Raw genomic sequence first — 12,900 nt, forward strand, 5'->3', positions numbered from 1 at the left:
TGTGTTTTTTTTTCCCTTATAGCATTTCCCACATTCTAAACGAGATTATGGTTTCTACTTTATGTGAATTCTCTGCAGAGTTCCAAAATGTAAATTTCTTTGTAAAACATCTTTCACATATAGAACATCAAAATGGCTTCTCCCCTGTGTGGTTTCTCTGATGAGACCTAAGTTTGCCTTTAGTAGTAAAACATTTACCACATTCTGAACATGAATATAATTTCTCTGCTGTGTGACTTCTCTCGTGTTTAACAAGACTTGATTTAACTGTAAAACATTTCCCACATTCTGAACATGAATATGGCTTCTCTCCTGTGTGACTTCTCTCGTGTTTAACAAGACTTGATTTATCTGCAAAACATTTCCCACATTCTGAACATGAATATGGCTTCTCTCCTGTGTGAATTCTCTCATGTTTAACAAGACTTGATTTAACTGTAAAACATTTCCCACATTCTGAACATGAATACGGCTTCTCACCTCTGTGAATTCTCTCATGTGTAACAAGATGTGATTTATCTGTAAAACATTTCCCACATTCTGAACATGAATACTGCTTCTCTCCTGTGTGACTTCTCTCATGTATAACAAGATATGATTTATCTGTAAAACATTTCCAACATTCTGAACATGAATATGGCTTCTCTCCTGTGTGACTTCTCTCATGTTTAACAAGACTTGATTTATCTGTAAAACATTTCCCACATTCTGAACATGAATATGGCTTCTCCCCTGTGTGAATTCTCTCATGTTTAACAAGACTTGATTTATCTGTAAAACATTTCCCACATTCTGAACATGAATATGGCTTCTCTCCTGTGTGAATTCTCTCATGTGCAACAAGATGCGATTTTTGTGTAAAACATTTCCCACATTCTGAACATGAATATGGCTTCTCTCCTGTGTGAATTCTCTCATGTGTAACAAGATGTGATTTATCTGTAAAACATTTCCCACATTCTGAACATGAATATGGCTTCTCCCCTGTGTGAATTCTCTCATGTTTAACAAGACTTGATTTATCTGTAAAACATTTCCCACATTCTGAACATGAATATGGCTTCTCTCCTGTGTGAATTCTCTCATGTGTAACAAGATGTGATTTATCTGTAAAACATTTCCCACATTCTGGACATGAATATGGCTTCTCTCCTGTGTGAATTCTCTCATGTGTAACAAGATGTGATTTATCTGTAAAACATTTCCCACATTCTGGACATGAATACGGCTTCTGACCTCTGTGAATTCTTCTGTTTGTTAAAAGACCTGAGATTTTTGTGAACTGTTTACCAAATTGAAACCTTTTACCCCCTTTCTGAGCTGTACTTGTGGTAACAATCTGTGATTGGTCAGGAGAAGGTTCCTCATGATTGGTGAAATTATATGATAGGTCTTTACTGTGAAGTCCTGGATGTACATTAAGGGTAATGAGGTTTTCTCCTGAAGACTGCTGCATGATATCTTCATCTTCTACTTTATAATTTAGCAATAACGTGAAGTTTCCCTCAGAGATTTTACTGGGATTTTCTGTTAGGATTAAAAAAAAAAATGTTGATTTTGTTTCACAATAGAAAAGTTGACAAATTTATAACATTCGTATTAGGCTGGAAACACACATGCAGTGTTTTGAGCCAAAGTCAGAAATGGATCAAGCAGGAAGAAGTTTAAGCCATGACTTTTGACTCCATTCCAGCCTTATAACGCTTTGTATTTCACTTTAAAATAAATCCATGACAGTCCAGGATTCTGGTCTACACTCAGTCCTCCACTATTAATTTATTACATAAAGCTTGACTTAATAAAAATTTTTTTTTTTGAAAAGCAGAACCTTGTCTGGCAATGAAGCCTGTTCTCTGCTAACACATTTGGCTGTTTAAATACTAATGAGGCCTACACAATCTTAACTTAATATTGTTACAGACAGTCTACAGTCTACATTTAACAAGATAATGTGTCATGAGACAAATCACAGGATGAATTCATGGACATGATAATGAGGTCTGCATATCCTAATGGCTGAACAGTAACCGGATCTCAATTTTATAGGACATCTGTGGGATGTAGTGGAATAGGCAGAGTGAAGTTATCAATCGGAATCTGGAATAAAGGTTTCCAGTACACAGTAATATCATTCCACTAAGAATTCAGGCTGTTCTAAGGGGAAATAGTGTTCTGTCAAGTACTGATAATGTGAATCTAATGAAATGAAGTGGCCTCATTCAAGTTTTAGTCATGTGACAATTTAATAGCGAATTGTTGTTCTATTTCTCTGCCAACCTATAAGTATTTGGTCTTGTTTTTCTCAGAACATATAGGGCTTAAAATAAGTGATATATTTAAAGAGGCTCTGTCACCACATTATAAGTGGCCTATCTTGTACATAATGTGATTGGCGCTGTAATGTAGATTACAGCAGTGTTTTTTATTTAGAAAAACGATAATTTTTGACGGCGTTATGACCTATATTAGCTTTATGCTAATGAGTTTCTCAATGGACAACTGGGCATGTTTTACTATATGGCCAAGTGGGCGTTGTGGAGAGAAGTGTATGACGCTGACCAATCAGTGACCAATCAGCGTCATACACTTCTCTCCATTCATTTACACTGCACATAGCGATATAGCTATATCGCTATGTGCAGCCACATAAACACACTATAACATTACTGCAGTGTCATGACAATGAATATACATTACCTCCAGCCAGGACGGGATGTGTATTCAGAATCCTGTCACTTCTCTGCAATTTACAGCACAGCGAGATCTCGCTGTAAATGGCAGTTTACAGCGTAATCTCGAGAGACTACGCCTGCTTTGCTGTAAATCACAGAGAAGTGGTCAGGATTCTGAATACACATTACAGAAGATCTCCATCCTCCCCAGGACAAGTCCTTATACACCCGTCAGGGGAGGAACATCTTGCCAGTTTCTAGTCACTATCATTATAATGACTTTAGTTTGTATTTCTACTGTCTGTAAGTGAGTTGTGTCTTTAGCACTATTAGGTGTATTGCCCGACTATTGTCTGCCACAGCCAGGATGAGAACACAATGGGGAAGATAATTGGATCTGCTTGATTTGCTGGTCTGCACTCTAGCTGAGTAATGGTGGTGCCTCCTGATGACCCCCTGTGGGGACTGGACAATGAGAACTCTTGATGTCTCGTGGACTGTACCTCTAAATACTCTGATTGTCCATAGGCTGGAGACACGACCTGTGGTACCTGATTACAGAGTCATTCCTCTCTGCTGAGGACTCACAATAAAACACACATAATGCACCATCACAACCTCTCCCCTCATATAATAAGTGAGCTGGCCATGTAGCCTACACAGGCCGCTGGCCACCTCACGCATAAGCCACTTATTACAGTTCAATAAGAACAGTCAACAGGCTGTAAAGAAAGTCCAGTGCAAATGTGTATAATAATGGGGTAAATAATACAATTCTCCATAGATGTGGGTTACGCTGTGATGAATCCTTTATGCACAGGCCGGTGTCACACTGATAAATGCTGTGCTTTCCTATCCCCTTTTGGTCCACACTCTGCACCTTTGTAGTTTGGGGTATTTTGCTGGGAAAGTGTTGTCCTGGTATAATCCGGGCCCCCTCGCTTCCAGCAGATGTTTGGGCCCTTCTCTTCCTGGTTCCCAAACATTAGAGCCCTGATAATCTCCTCCTGAAACAGAAGGAAAGTTCCCCTCGGACCGACTCATCTGCATATTTTTTCATCCTCGACTAATGGGAGCCATATCTTTTTTATTTTTCATAGACGTAGTGGTTTGAGGGCTTTTTATTAGTACCATTTTGGGGTACATGCAACTATTTAAACACTTTTTATTCCATTTGTTTTAGGCAAACTGATCAAAAAAGGGCAATTTTCTTTAAATGTGGCGTTCACGGTTCTGTATAAATCACGCTACGTTTATCCTGCCGGTTAATTTTATTTTTTTGTTTTGTTGATTGAGCAGAGTAAAGGCTTATTTTTGTGGGGCGAGCTGTAGTTTTTGTTTGTACATACGACTTTTTGTTACATTACTTTTTAGCGCTAAAGTGACCAAAAAAATAGCGATTCTGGCGGTTTCATTTTTTTACGGTGTTCACCATGCGATTTAAATAATGTTATATTGCAATAATTCAGACTTTTTACGGAGGCGATGATACCAATTTTGTTTATTTTTTTACAATACTTTAAAAGGAAATGTGGGAAAAGGTTTTTTTTTATTTTTTGTACACCACTAAAAAATGTTTTTAACTATTTTTAACACTTTTTATTAGTCCCTGCACGGGCATTGAACCAGCGATCGTCAGACATACTAATGTATTGAGTTATTGTCATTTTTACAGGCTCCTGGTGCCCCCCAAAATCTGACACTAAGCCTAGTGCATGACCAGAGTCATAGATCACCTTGTAGAGAACTTCTATGTGCAGTCACAATTCCCTCAGGTCCGGCACTATGTATAACACATTGTCTGAAGTGTTACTGTAATGTAGAACTAAGGAGGAACCCCACCTTACCAAACCTCCCAATTCACTTTCTAAATTCATTATTACTGACCTGTGGTAACACCTCCTGGAATTTCCTCCTCCACTTCACTCTTACACGGGTGATCGCCCCTCACCCGCTCTTCTTCATCCTCCGCTTTATTATTAGTCAGATCTTCCCCCTGATGTCACATATGTAATATTTCAGTATAATACATCAGAGAGTGCGAAGAATCTAACAGATCAACATAAGAAACCACCAAAATCTATAACCCCATCTATGACCGCAGGACCAAACAGCTCCACACCCCCCTATATAAATGTGGTATAGGGCTCAGCTTCATCTACCTGATGATTCTCTGGGACATTGTGATTTTCCTCTGGACAGTCCTGGGAATACAGAGGACTGGGACATCTCTCTAGCGGATTTCTCCTACTGGATCCATCTGTAGGAAACACACAGTGACTGAATACATGACTACTGTATATCTGCCTATATATCACACACTTCTCTCTACACCGGCATTTCCATGTTTATTTAATCAAAGTCTAAAGCTCGCGTCCTGAGATTTGCGGATACAGTTTAAAGTGGTCGGGCGCAGAGGACATTTATTAAGAGCTCCCTGCCAACCAAAAAAAAGTGCCCTGGTACGCCCCGGAACAATGACACCTCTGCTTATTAGGGAATTCTACATTTCAAGAGAGGGAACCCACCGTGAAGACCCTCATCTTTTATTACTCACGCAAAGTACCTGTATTAAGGAAAACAACTACTCCAAGTTTTCTCTCCATAAGGGATGGGAAACCACTGAGGTGTTGGAGGAAGCTCTACGGTTTTATGACACCAAGTTTCCTTTTACCTGGTGCAGTTATGAAGAATGAGAAAATAAAAATATATGATTACATTTAGTTCATTGGTTTTCAGTGAGCCCATGACCGCACCATTAGAGAGACGGCCTCCCTCCTGGACAGGAGACAGAAGCTCTATATAGAGAGGGAACACCCCCATCCTCCTCTGTAGCAAGACTCATGGACCTATGAGGACAAATACGTCAATATTTTTAAACTAAGACGACCCCCACTGTCCTCCTCAATATATACAATAATCAACCATAACATTAAACCCACTGACAGGTGACATGAAGAACATTGACAATGTACCTGACAAGGGAGGAGATATTTGGCAGCAAATGAACAGTTTTTAAAGTTGATGTGTTGGAAACATGGGCAGATAAAAGAATCTGAGCGACTTTGACAATTGTGATGGCTAGACGACTGGGTCATAGCATCTCCAAAATGGAAGGTCTTCTGGGGTGTTCCTAGTCTGCAGTGGTTAGTACGTATCAAAAGTGGTCCAAGGAAGGACAACTGGTGAAAGGGTCATTGATGTGCGTGGGGAACAAAAGCCTGGCCGTCTGGTCCGATCCCACAGGAGAACTACTGCAAAACAAACTGTTCAAAAACATAATGCTGGCTATGACTGAAAGGTGTCGGAACACACAGAGCGCCTCTCGTTGTGGCCAGCCGCGTCTACACAAGCGCCATTTCACAGGAATCAGCATACTACAGTGCCTGAGGAGGGTCAAGGATATCCCTCTTCCGATCCTCCGAGGCGGAACTACACAGTATTGCAAGGATTGAGTTCGCCCAGGGAAGGTCCAGTGATAACTGTTCAGTTACATCATTGGAGCTTCTGACCTTATCCGTTTAACGGAGTCCTGTGACGGATGCCATATAGTGCCATCTGCCAGCTATAGGCCCCCATTGTAAAAAAAATAATGACGTTTAGGGTATATGTTTTTTTACTGGACTCCGCAGGATGGAATATTGTAGTGTACTACGCTATTCTATACAGTTTTATTGCTGTATACTGACGTATATCAGCCCGATGAAGGCCAAACAGATGGTTCAGTGAGACGCCTCCGGTAATGGTTCAAGGTATGGCCATAAGATTTCTTATATACAAAGATATTAAAATAATCCTAGGGGCCAGTAACAGATGTGTATCAACTATGAATAATACGGTGGCAATGTATACTGCAGATAACACAATAATGTTAGTAGAAGAGAAGAATTTCTCCTTATTGTTTACTAAACCTTTCTTACTAAGAGTGATAGAATCAGGAGAGGAGGGAAATGTAGGAGAACTTCACTATGGAATGGCCACTTGCTACATTTTGAATAATTAAATAAACTTCAGAATTATTATTGGATATTTGGATTCGAATATTTTGCTTTCTGAACACATTTCATTTTGGGCGGAGATTTTGTTGTATAATATCCGTGTTTGGCTCTAACGCACTGAGGATAAGGGGCCACAATTTCTTGTTATCTTTAGTTTCAGACACTGAAAATAAAAAGTAATGTAGGATCATATGATCTACCGGCTTTTAATCATGAGCGGATGTCATTTAATATTGTACTACTTACAGGCTATGTACACCTTTGAACTGAATTATTTTTATTGCTCATTTGCTTCCTAAATGTCAAATTAAGCAACTTACTAAATTAAAATGTCATTAAAAACGTCCTACCACTTGGCTGCTGTAGAGCCTGTGTAACTCCTGTAGGCAGCTGGTCTCTTGCAAATTGTAACTCAGATCCGTCACTCCACTGCTGCTAACGACTGACTCAACCGCTCTCCCTCCTCCTTTCTTATTCTAGTGTTAGAGATAGCCGGGTGTGTGTGTGTCTGTGTGTGTGTGTGTGTTTGTGTGTGTTTGTGTGTGTGGGGGGGGGGGGGTGGTACATAGCAGGTCCGAGTATAGGGAAATCATCTTGATAGCCTGTGTGCTCTCCTTCCTATCTTCACTATGATACGAACAGCTTGTGTGATCTTGTCTGTGCAACCCTCCGCTGCCATCTCTAACACAGAGAAGGGAGGGGGAAGAGCAGTAGAGTCAGCCATTAGGAGCAGTGCACTGACGGATTTGAGTTAGAATTTGCAGCTGTCTACAGGGGTTTTGCAAAGTCCATAGCAGCCAAATGGCAGGAAATTGTAATGAAGACTATTTAGAAAGTTGCTTCATTTTGCATTGAGAAAAAAAATTAACAAGAAAAACAAATTCAGTTCAAAAAGGTGTACATAGCCTTTAAAAGGAACCGGTTAGTAGGTTTAAAGCCAGTAAACCACCAGCATGCCGTCATGAAGCCGGAGTTTAGCTCTCTAAACCTGCCTACCTCAAAAAAAGGACATTTAGAGAATGGTTAGTAAAGTAAATGACAACTTACGGGAAGAAGTCGAGCAGCATCGGGTGCATGCACATATAAAGACGAGGACACTACACCTCACTTTACTGTGCATGCGCAGTGAACTGTCCTCTGCTTCATATGCGCCTGATGTCGCTCCCGAGCTCCTTTCGGTAAGTTGTAATTTACTTTACTAACTATTCCCTAACGTCTGTTTATGAGGTAGGCAGGTATTGAACACTAGACCCTGGCTGTATATCGGTATGCTGGTGGTTTAGTGGCTCCAAACCTACTGACAGGTTCCCTTAGATATTATTTGTTGATCAAGGTTTCTTAGAAGGTGTGAACCTCTACTGTTTAGATATCAATGTATTTCTATGTTATTAATTATTGTAAAAAATCATCTGCACGACCTGAATATGTTATAGAATCACTGGTTAAGCAATTCACAAAAGTCTGCTGGAGACCGTCGGGAGTAAGCGTGCAAATAAAACCCCAACCTCAAATCCGTCACAACTCTGATCGAAAGAATCTAAGGCTACTCTGAGGTATTCGCCAGAGTCCACCGCAAGGCGGGATGGTTTTTAAGGCACAGAACCCAGGTTGTTCTAACAGAGTTTAGTGTTGTATAAGGGGTGCAATGCAGGCTACACCTGAAGAGGTAACCAGACAGCCAGAGGGTAAACAAAAAGTCCAAAACAGAGCTAGTGGAAATCAGGTACAGCAGAGGTCACAACCAGCCGGGAGCAGATAATCAAAACTGGTAAACAAGGGGTTAACGAGAGACACGCCGAGGTCAGTTTCCAAGAAGTCCAGGGCACAGGGTAAGTGAGAGCTTGATCACAACACCTAAGAAAGGAGAAAATTCACAAGCAAAGAAAGCGGGAGGAGGCCAGGTATAAATACCCCCCCCCCCACACCTGACAGGAAGAAGACAGAGAAGTGGGACAGGCTCAGGAAGGAAACAGAACCCCCCAGAAGCTACATCAGTAGCCATGGCGATCTTAAAGACACAGACGCTTCCTAACAGAATACAGATAAATCAGAACAGAATCTTAAGGGAGTCTGGTCTCCTTACACAAGGTTAGAAGCTCATACCGCAAATGACAGGGGGCCGATATTAACCCCTTCCAGCATCGCTCCTTACATGTTCAGCACAGGCAGGAGGTAAAGTAAGGAACGTCTGTTTGGAGCTCAGGCATCGGCTCCATCAGGACCGTCTGACAAACTCTCCGATTTTATGAGCAGGATGACAAAGGGAAATCATTGTGTGTGGGCGGGGGAAGCAGGACTCACAGTCTTTCTCTAGGAGTCCTGGCAGTACTTATACCGTTCTTTACATGAAAATACTAAATGATGTAATAGAAAACGTTATATCCCAGATCTCAGCGTCTACCCCCCGATCCTATGCTGCTCTCTGATAGGGGAACATAAGAGACCTGACACATCCACACTAAATGGATTGTTCTAACTGAGCAAATCTTCTCAAATAGGAGGCTGGTCCAGAGAGTAGCCGTGCGCCATGGGTCCTGCTGCTGAAAGATCCGACAATCAGCTCATATCACCGGACAAAACTGCGGGGGGTCACATAATTAATATGTATGTAATATTACACAACTCCCAATCACATGAACCCCAAAAATATAATACAATGGAAGTCGCTCTTTAACCCTCTCACTGCTTGTCCGGAGCTGTGCTCATGCAGGGGGAAAAGTACTGAGCACAGCTCGGACAGTAGTGTTACTGCAGGGTGAACGGCGTGTAATGAGCAGCAGCTTCTCCCTGCACAGTAACAGTAAAGTTTAACGGTCCATGACCATCCTGACCAGGTCTTCTACATTTCTAGCGTCCTGCTGCTGGATTCCTCTTGTTCTTGAGTTCAATCCCCCTGAAACTCCATTCCAATAAATTGTTTAAAATAAAATGTAACGGAGACTAAAATAAATAAAGAATTATATCTCCAGACACACATTGTTCAACCTGTTTTACTTACAATCGGATCCACATTCCTCATTACTACCAGTGACCCTGTGTATTGTGTCTCACAAGGAAGATCTTTAACCCTTTCTTATCTCTCTCCACACTTTACCATTACCAAATCCTGTGGGAGCAGGTTCCATGACTTTACGGTTCGGACAGTGATGTGCGGCATTAGTACTTTGTGATGAAATTGCATTCAACTCATCCGAATGTGGTTACTACAAATTCATGCACCTGCTGCAGAAAGAACCACATTCAGATATATGGAAACTTCTGCGTGTGAACTTAACCTAGTGCAGCACTGCAGCAAAGCAAGGAACGTGTGATCAGAGATCAGGGATCACATGTCTGTATATACTGCACATGACGAAATTAACACTTCAAAAAATAAACATACAAAATATAATATCTGTATCTTCTCACCTTGTGATGTGCGCGGCCGGTAGTCCTCCATCATGACCTCCTCGTACAGATCCTTGTGTCCTTCTAGATACTCCCACTCCACCATGGAGAAATAGACAGTGACATCCTGACACCTTATAGGAACCTGACACACACAATGATAGTCATTACCCAGACTCCTCCAGTGCTGTTACTGTAGAATTTCCCAGCATTCCCAGCAGTGTCACCTCTCCAGTCAGCAGCTCAGTCATCTTGTAGATCAGTTCTAAGATCTTCTTCTCATGTATCCGGGAGTGAGGGAGAGGCTCTGTGATGGGGCTCTGACTACTGCTCCATCCTCCTGACTCATGGATGATGGGAGTCGTACAGTCACCTGATATCTTCTTCACTATTGTGTACTCCTGTGTATGGAGAGAGATACTTAGAGAACTGAACACAGTATTCCCCCCTCAGTAGAGAGGGAGATTGTGACCCCACTGTATAGACCTCTAGTGACCCCACATCTGTAATACTGGAGACCTCACCTACAAAAAGACATTGAGAAAATGGAACGAGGCCAAAACTACAAAGGAAATAATATTGGGGGGACTAGATGGACCATGTGCTCTCCTCCTGCCGTCATCTTCTATGTTTCTATATAGGTCATCCTGATCCTCCTGGTTCCTTGTCATTGCTCTACAACATTACTATTGCTGCATTGGTGACATGACACATAACTGACCATATTGGTGGCTGATCTTCAGCTTTTCTGCTGGTGGCTTCTTGATGTCACTTGGAAGGTCTGGACGCTGTTATACAGGACACTGGATTCTTCCTATTACTTCCTATTATGTATTGTCCCTTCCCTATGTGGGACTTGTTCTATAATGTAGAAGAGTTTACCTCTCCGCTCAACAGGTAGATGATCTCCAAGGTGAAGTCTAATATTCTTCTGCTCATCTCATTCCTGTCCTCGTCCATCCTTGGTGGGTCACTCAGGAGAAGGAACGTTGTGGAGGAGAAGATGAGAAAACTGGAGGATCTAGTACTGCAGACGTCTTTATGAGAGGAGAAGATGGAAATCATACAGGGGACAACATCATGTGTGACATACAGAACCTCACTTATTCATCATTGAGAGAAACATCTTCTCAGAGCCATCACCACATGGAATAAAGGGGTATTCACAACACGGACATTTCTCCCCAGGATATGCCAGAAATGTCTGATAGATGCGGCTCCACCTCTGGCCGTGCTCGGCTGTTTCTGGAACTCCTATACAAGTGAATGGAGAGAGTCGTGTACATGTGTGGTCACCTCTCCATTCATTCTCCACCTGGATGTAGTCATCACCTCACCAGGCGGGTCGGGGGACCCCCATTCTCCACATAGAGGTGGGACCCCCATATATCAGACATTTATGGCATATCTCAGGTGAGAAGAGTAAAATGAAGACACCCCCCCCCCCCCCAGACAATGAAGACCTGACTCCTGACAACCTGATACATGGCGGATACTGGGGAGACATTGCTGACATCTCACAAGACGTGGTGCACACTATGCAGTCAGTGTTTGATATGAACTGTGAGGTTCTGCAGCAGCTGAGGTAACATTATATATAGGGAACATGCAGTGTGATCTCTTATCATCATGGAAGGAATAAAAAGAAGAAAAAACGGGTACTTTTCCAGGCGCTGCCGGTCGGAATATCATCCGTGATGAGTGCGATCCATATGTCTCAAGAATGGAGACAAGGTAAGTAGTTGAAGGATTTAATGGTGCAGGTATATAAAACAACAGCAGACTGTTTAACAGCGGACTGTTTCGAAACCGGAGCGGTTTCTTCCTCAGGTAAAATACAAATGAACAGGTGGGTGGGGTGTCGGTTATATAACCGAGTTAAAGGTCGGTTTGAGGTAAGAACTACCGGGTCAGGTATACAGGTCAAATCTGATAAACATACGTATGAAACAACACAAATAATTATAAACAATTAGATAAAAATGTTAGATAAAAAAGTGTCTGTTGTGTTAAAAACTTACTTGACTTCCAATTATTATATAATAAATAACAATTAAAAAATTCCTTTATTATTATGGTTTAAAAAAATATATGTGTATGTATTTTATCTTAAAAAATGTATGTAAGTTGGTAAAAGGATCTATGAAGAAATCTTCGATAATTTTCTTATTATATTAATAGTTTAAGATCCATCTGTGGTTTATTTCACATCCGTGATTGTCATAGAAGAAGCTCAGCATACAAATGGAGTATCATCCTATTTTTCAATTATTCTTGGGATTGTACTGAAGTATAAATTCCATTTTTAATCATTTTATTTTGTTCTTAAATTGAATATATAGATTCGTAGGTATTAAGCTAAGAAAAGTGATTTGATAGTTTTTTGTATATTATGTGCATATATATATATATGTATATGCGCTTTCACTATAAATGTGCTTTTTTCGTGACAGATGGTAATAGATGTACTGATTCTTTTCTCAATCTTACTTTCAAGACTGTTTCAGTATTTCTTTGAAACGGAGTGGTCATATTTTGTGTCTTTTATGTTTTCTTCTTTCATACAGTCTGTCAGTTATTAAAAAAATATATTGTGATATATAACGAATGTATTAGCTATTTATGTCCGATGGACCTCATCTAAGATAAATTTGTTTCATTAAATTATTATCTCTGTGATTTCATTGAGACCTTCAGGTTTTAAGGTCTTAAGTTTATAGATCCAGTAGATTTCTCTTTTACAGAGTGAGTCGAACCTCTCCACTCGGCTTTCGTTTATATGTTCAATGGGTATGATGTTAAAACATTTAAAATCATCATTGTGAAACAAAGTGCAGTGTTTA

At 40.8% G+C, this 12,900-nt stretch overlaps 1 protein-coding gene across 1 annotated transcript in view; it reads right to left on the minus strand.

Moving 5' to 3' along the window:
* Positions 1-11,019, minus strand: part of LOC142710433 (uncharacterized) — a 108,779-nt gene extending 97,760 nt beyond the window's left edge. The window contains exons 1-6 of the mRNA XM_075848559.1: positions 10,940-11,019; positions 10,285-10,458; positions 10,079-10,202; positions 4,835-4,932; positions 4,560-4,668; positions 254-1,527 (exon numbers count right to left, since the gene is read on the minus strand). Of these exons, the coding sequence (XP_075704674.1) occupies positions 254-1,527; positions 4,560-4,668; positions 4,835-4,932; positions 10,079-10,202; positions 10,285-10,458; positions 10,940-11,017 (1,857 nt within the window). The 5' untranslated portion in view covers positions 11,018-11,019. The remainder of the gene's footprint in view (positions 1-253; positions 1,528-4,559; positions 4,669-4,834; positions 4,933-10,078; positions 10,203-10,284; positions 10,459-10,939) is intronic.
* Between the last annotated feature and the right edge of the window lie 1,881 nt (positions 11,020-12,900).

Source organism: Rhinoderma darwinii, unplaced genomic scaffold (assembly GCF_050947455.1).
Source record: "Rhinoderma darwinii isolate aRhiDar2 unplaced genomic scaffold, aRhiDar2.hap1 Scaffold_425, whole genome shotgun sequence".
Classification (NCBI taxonomy): domain Eukaryota; kingdom Metazoa; phylum Chordata; class Amphibia; order Anura; family Rhinodermatidae; genus Rhinoderma; species Rhinoderma darwinii.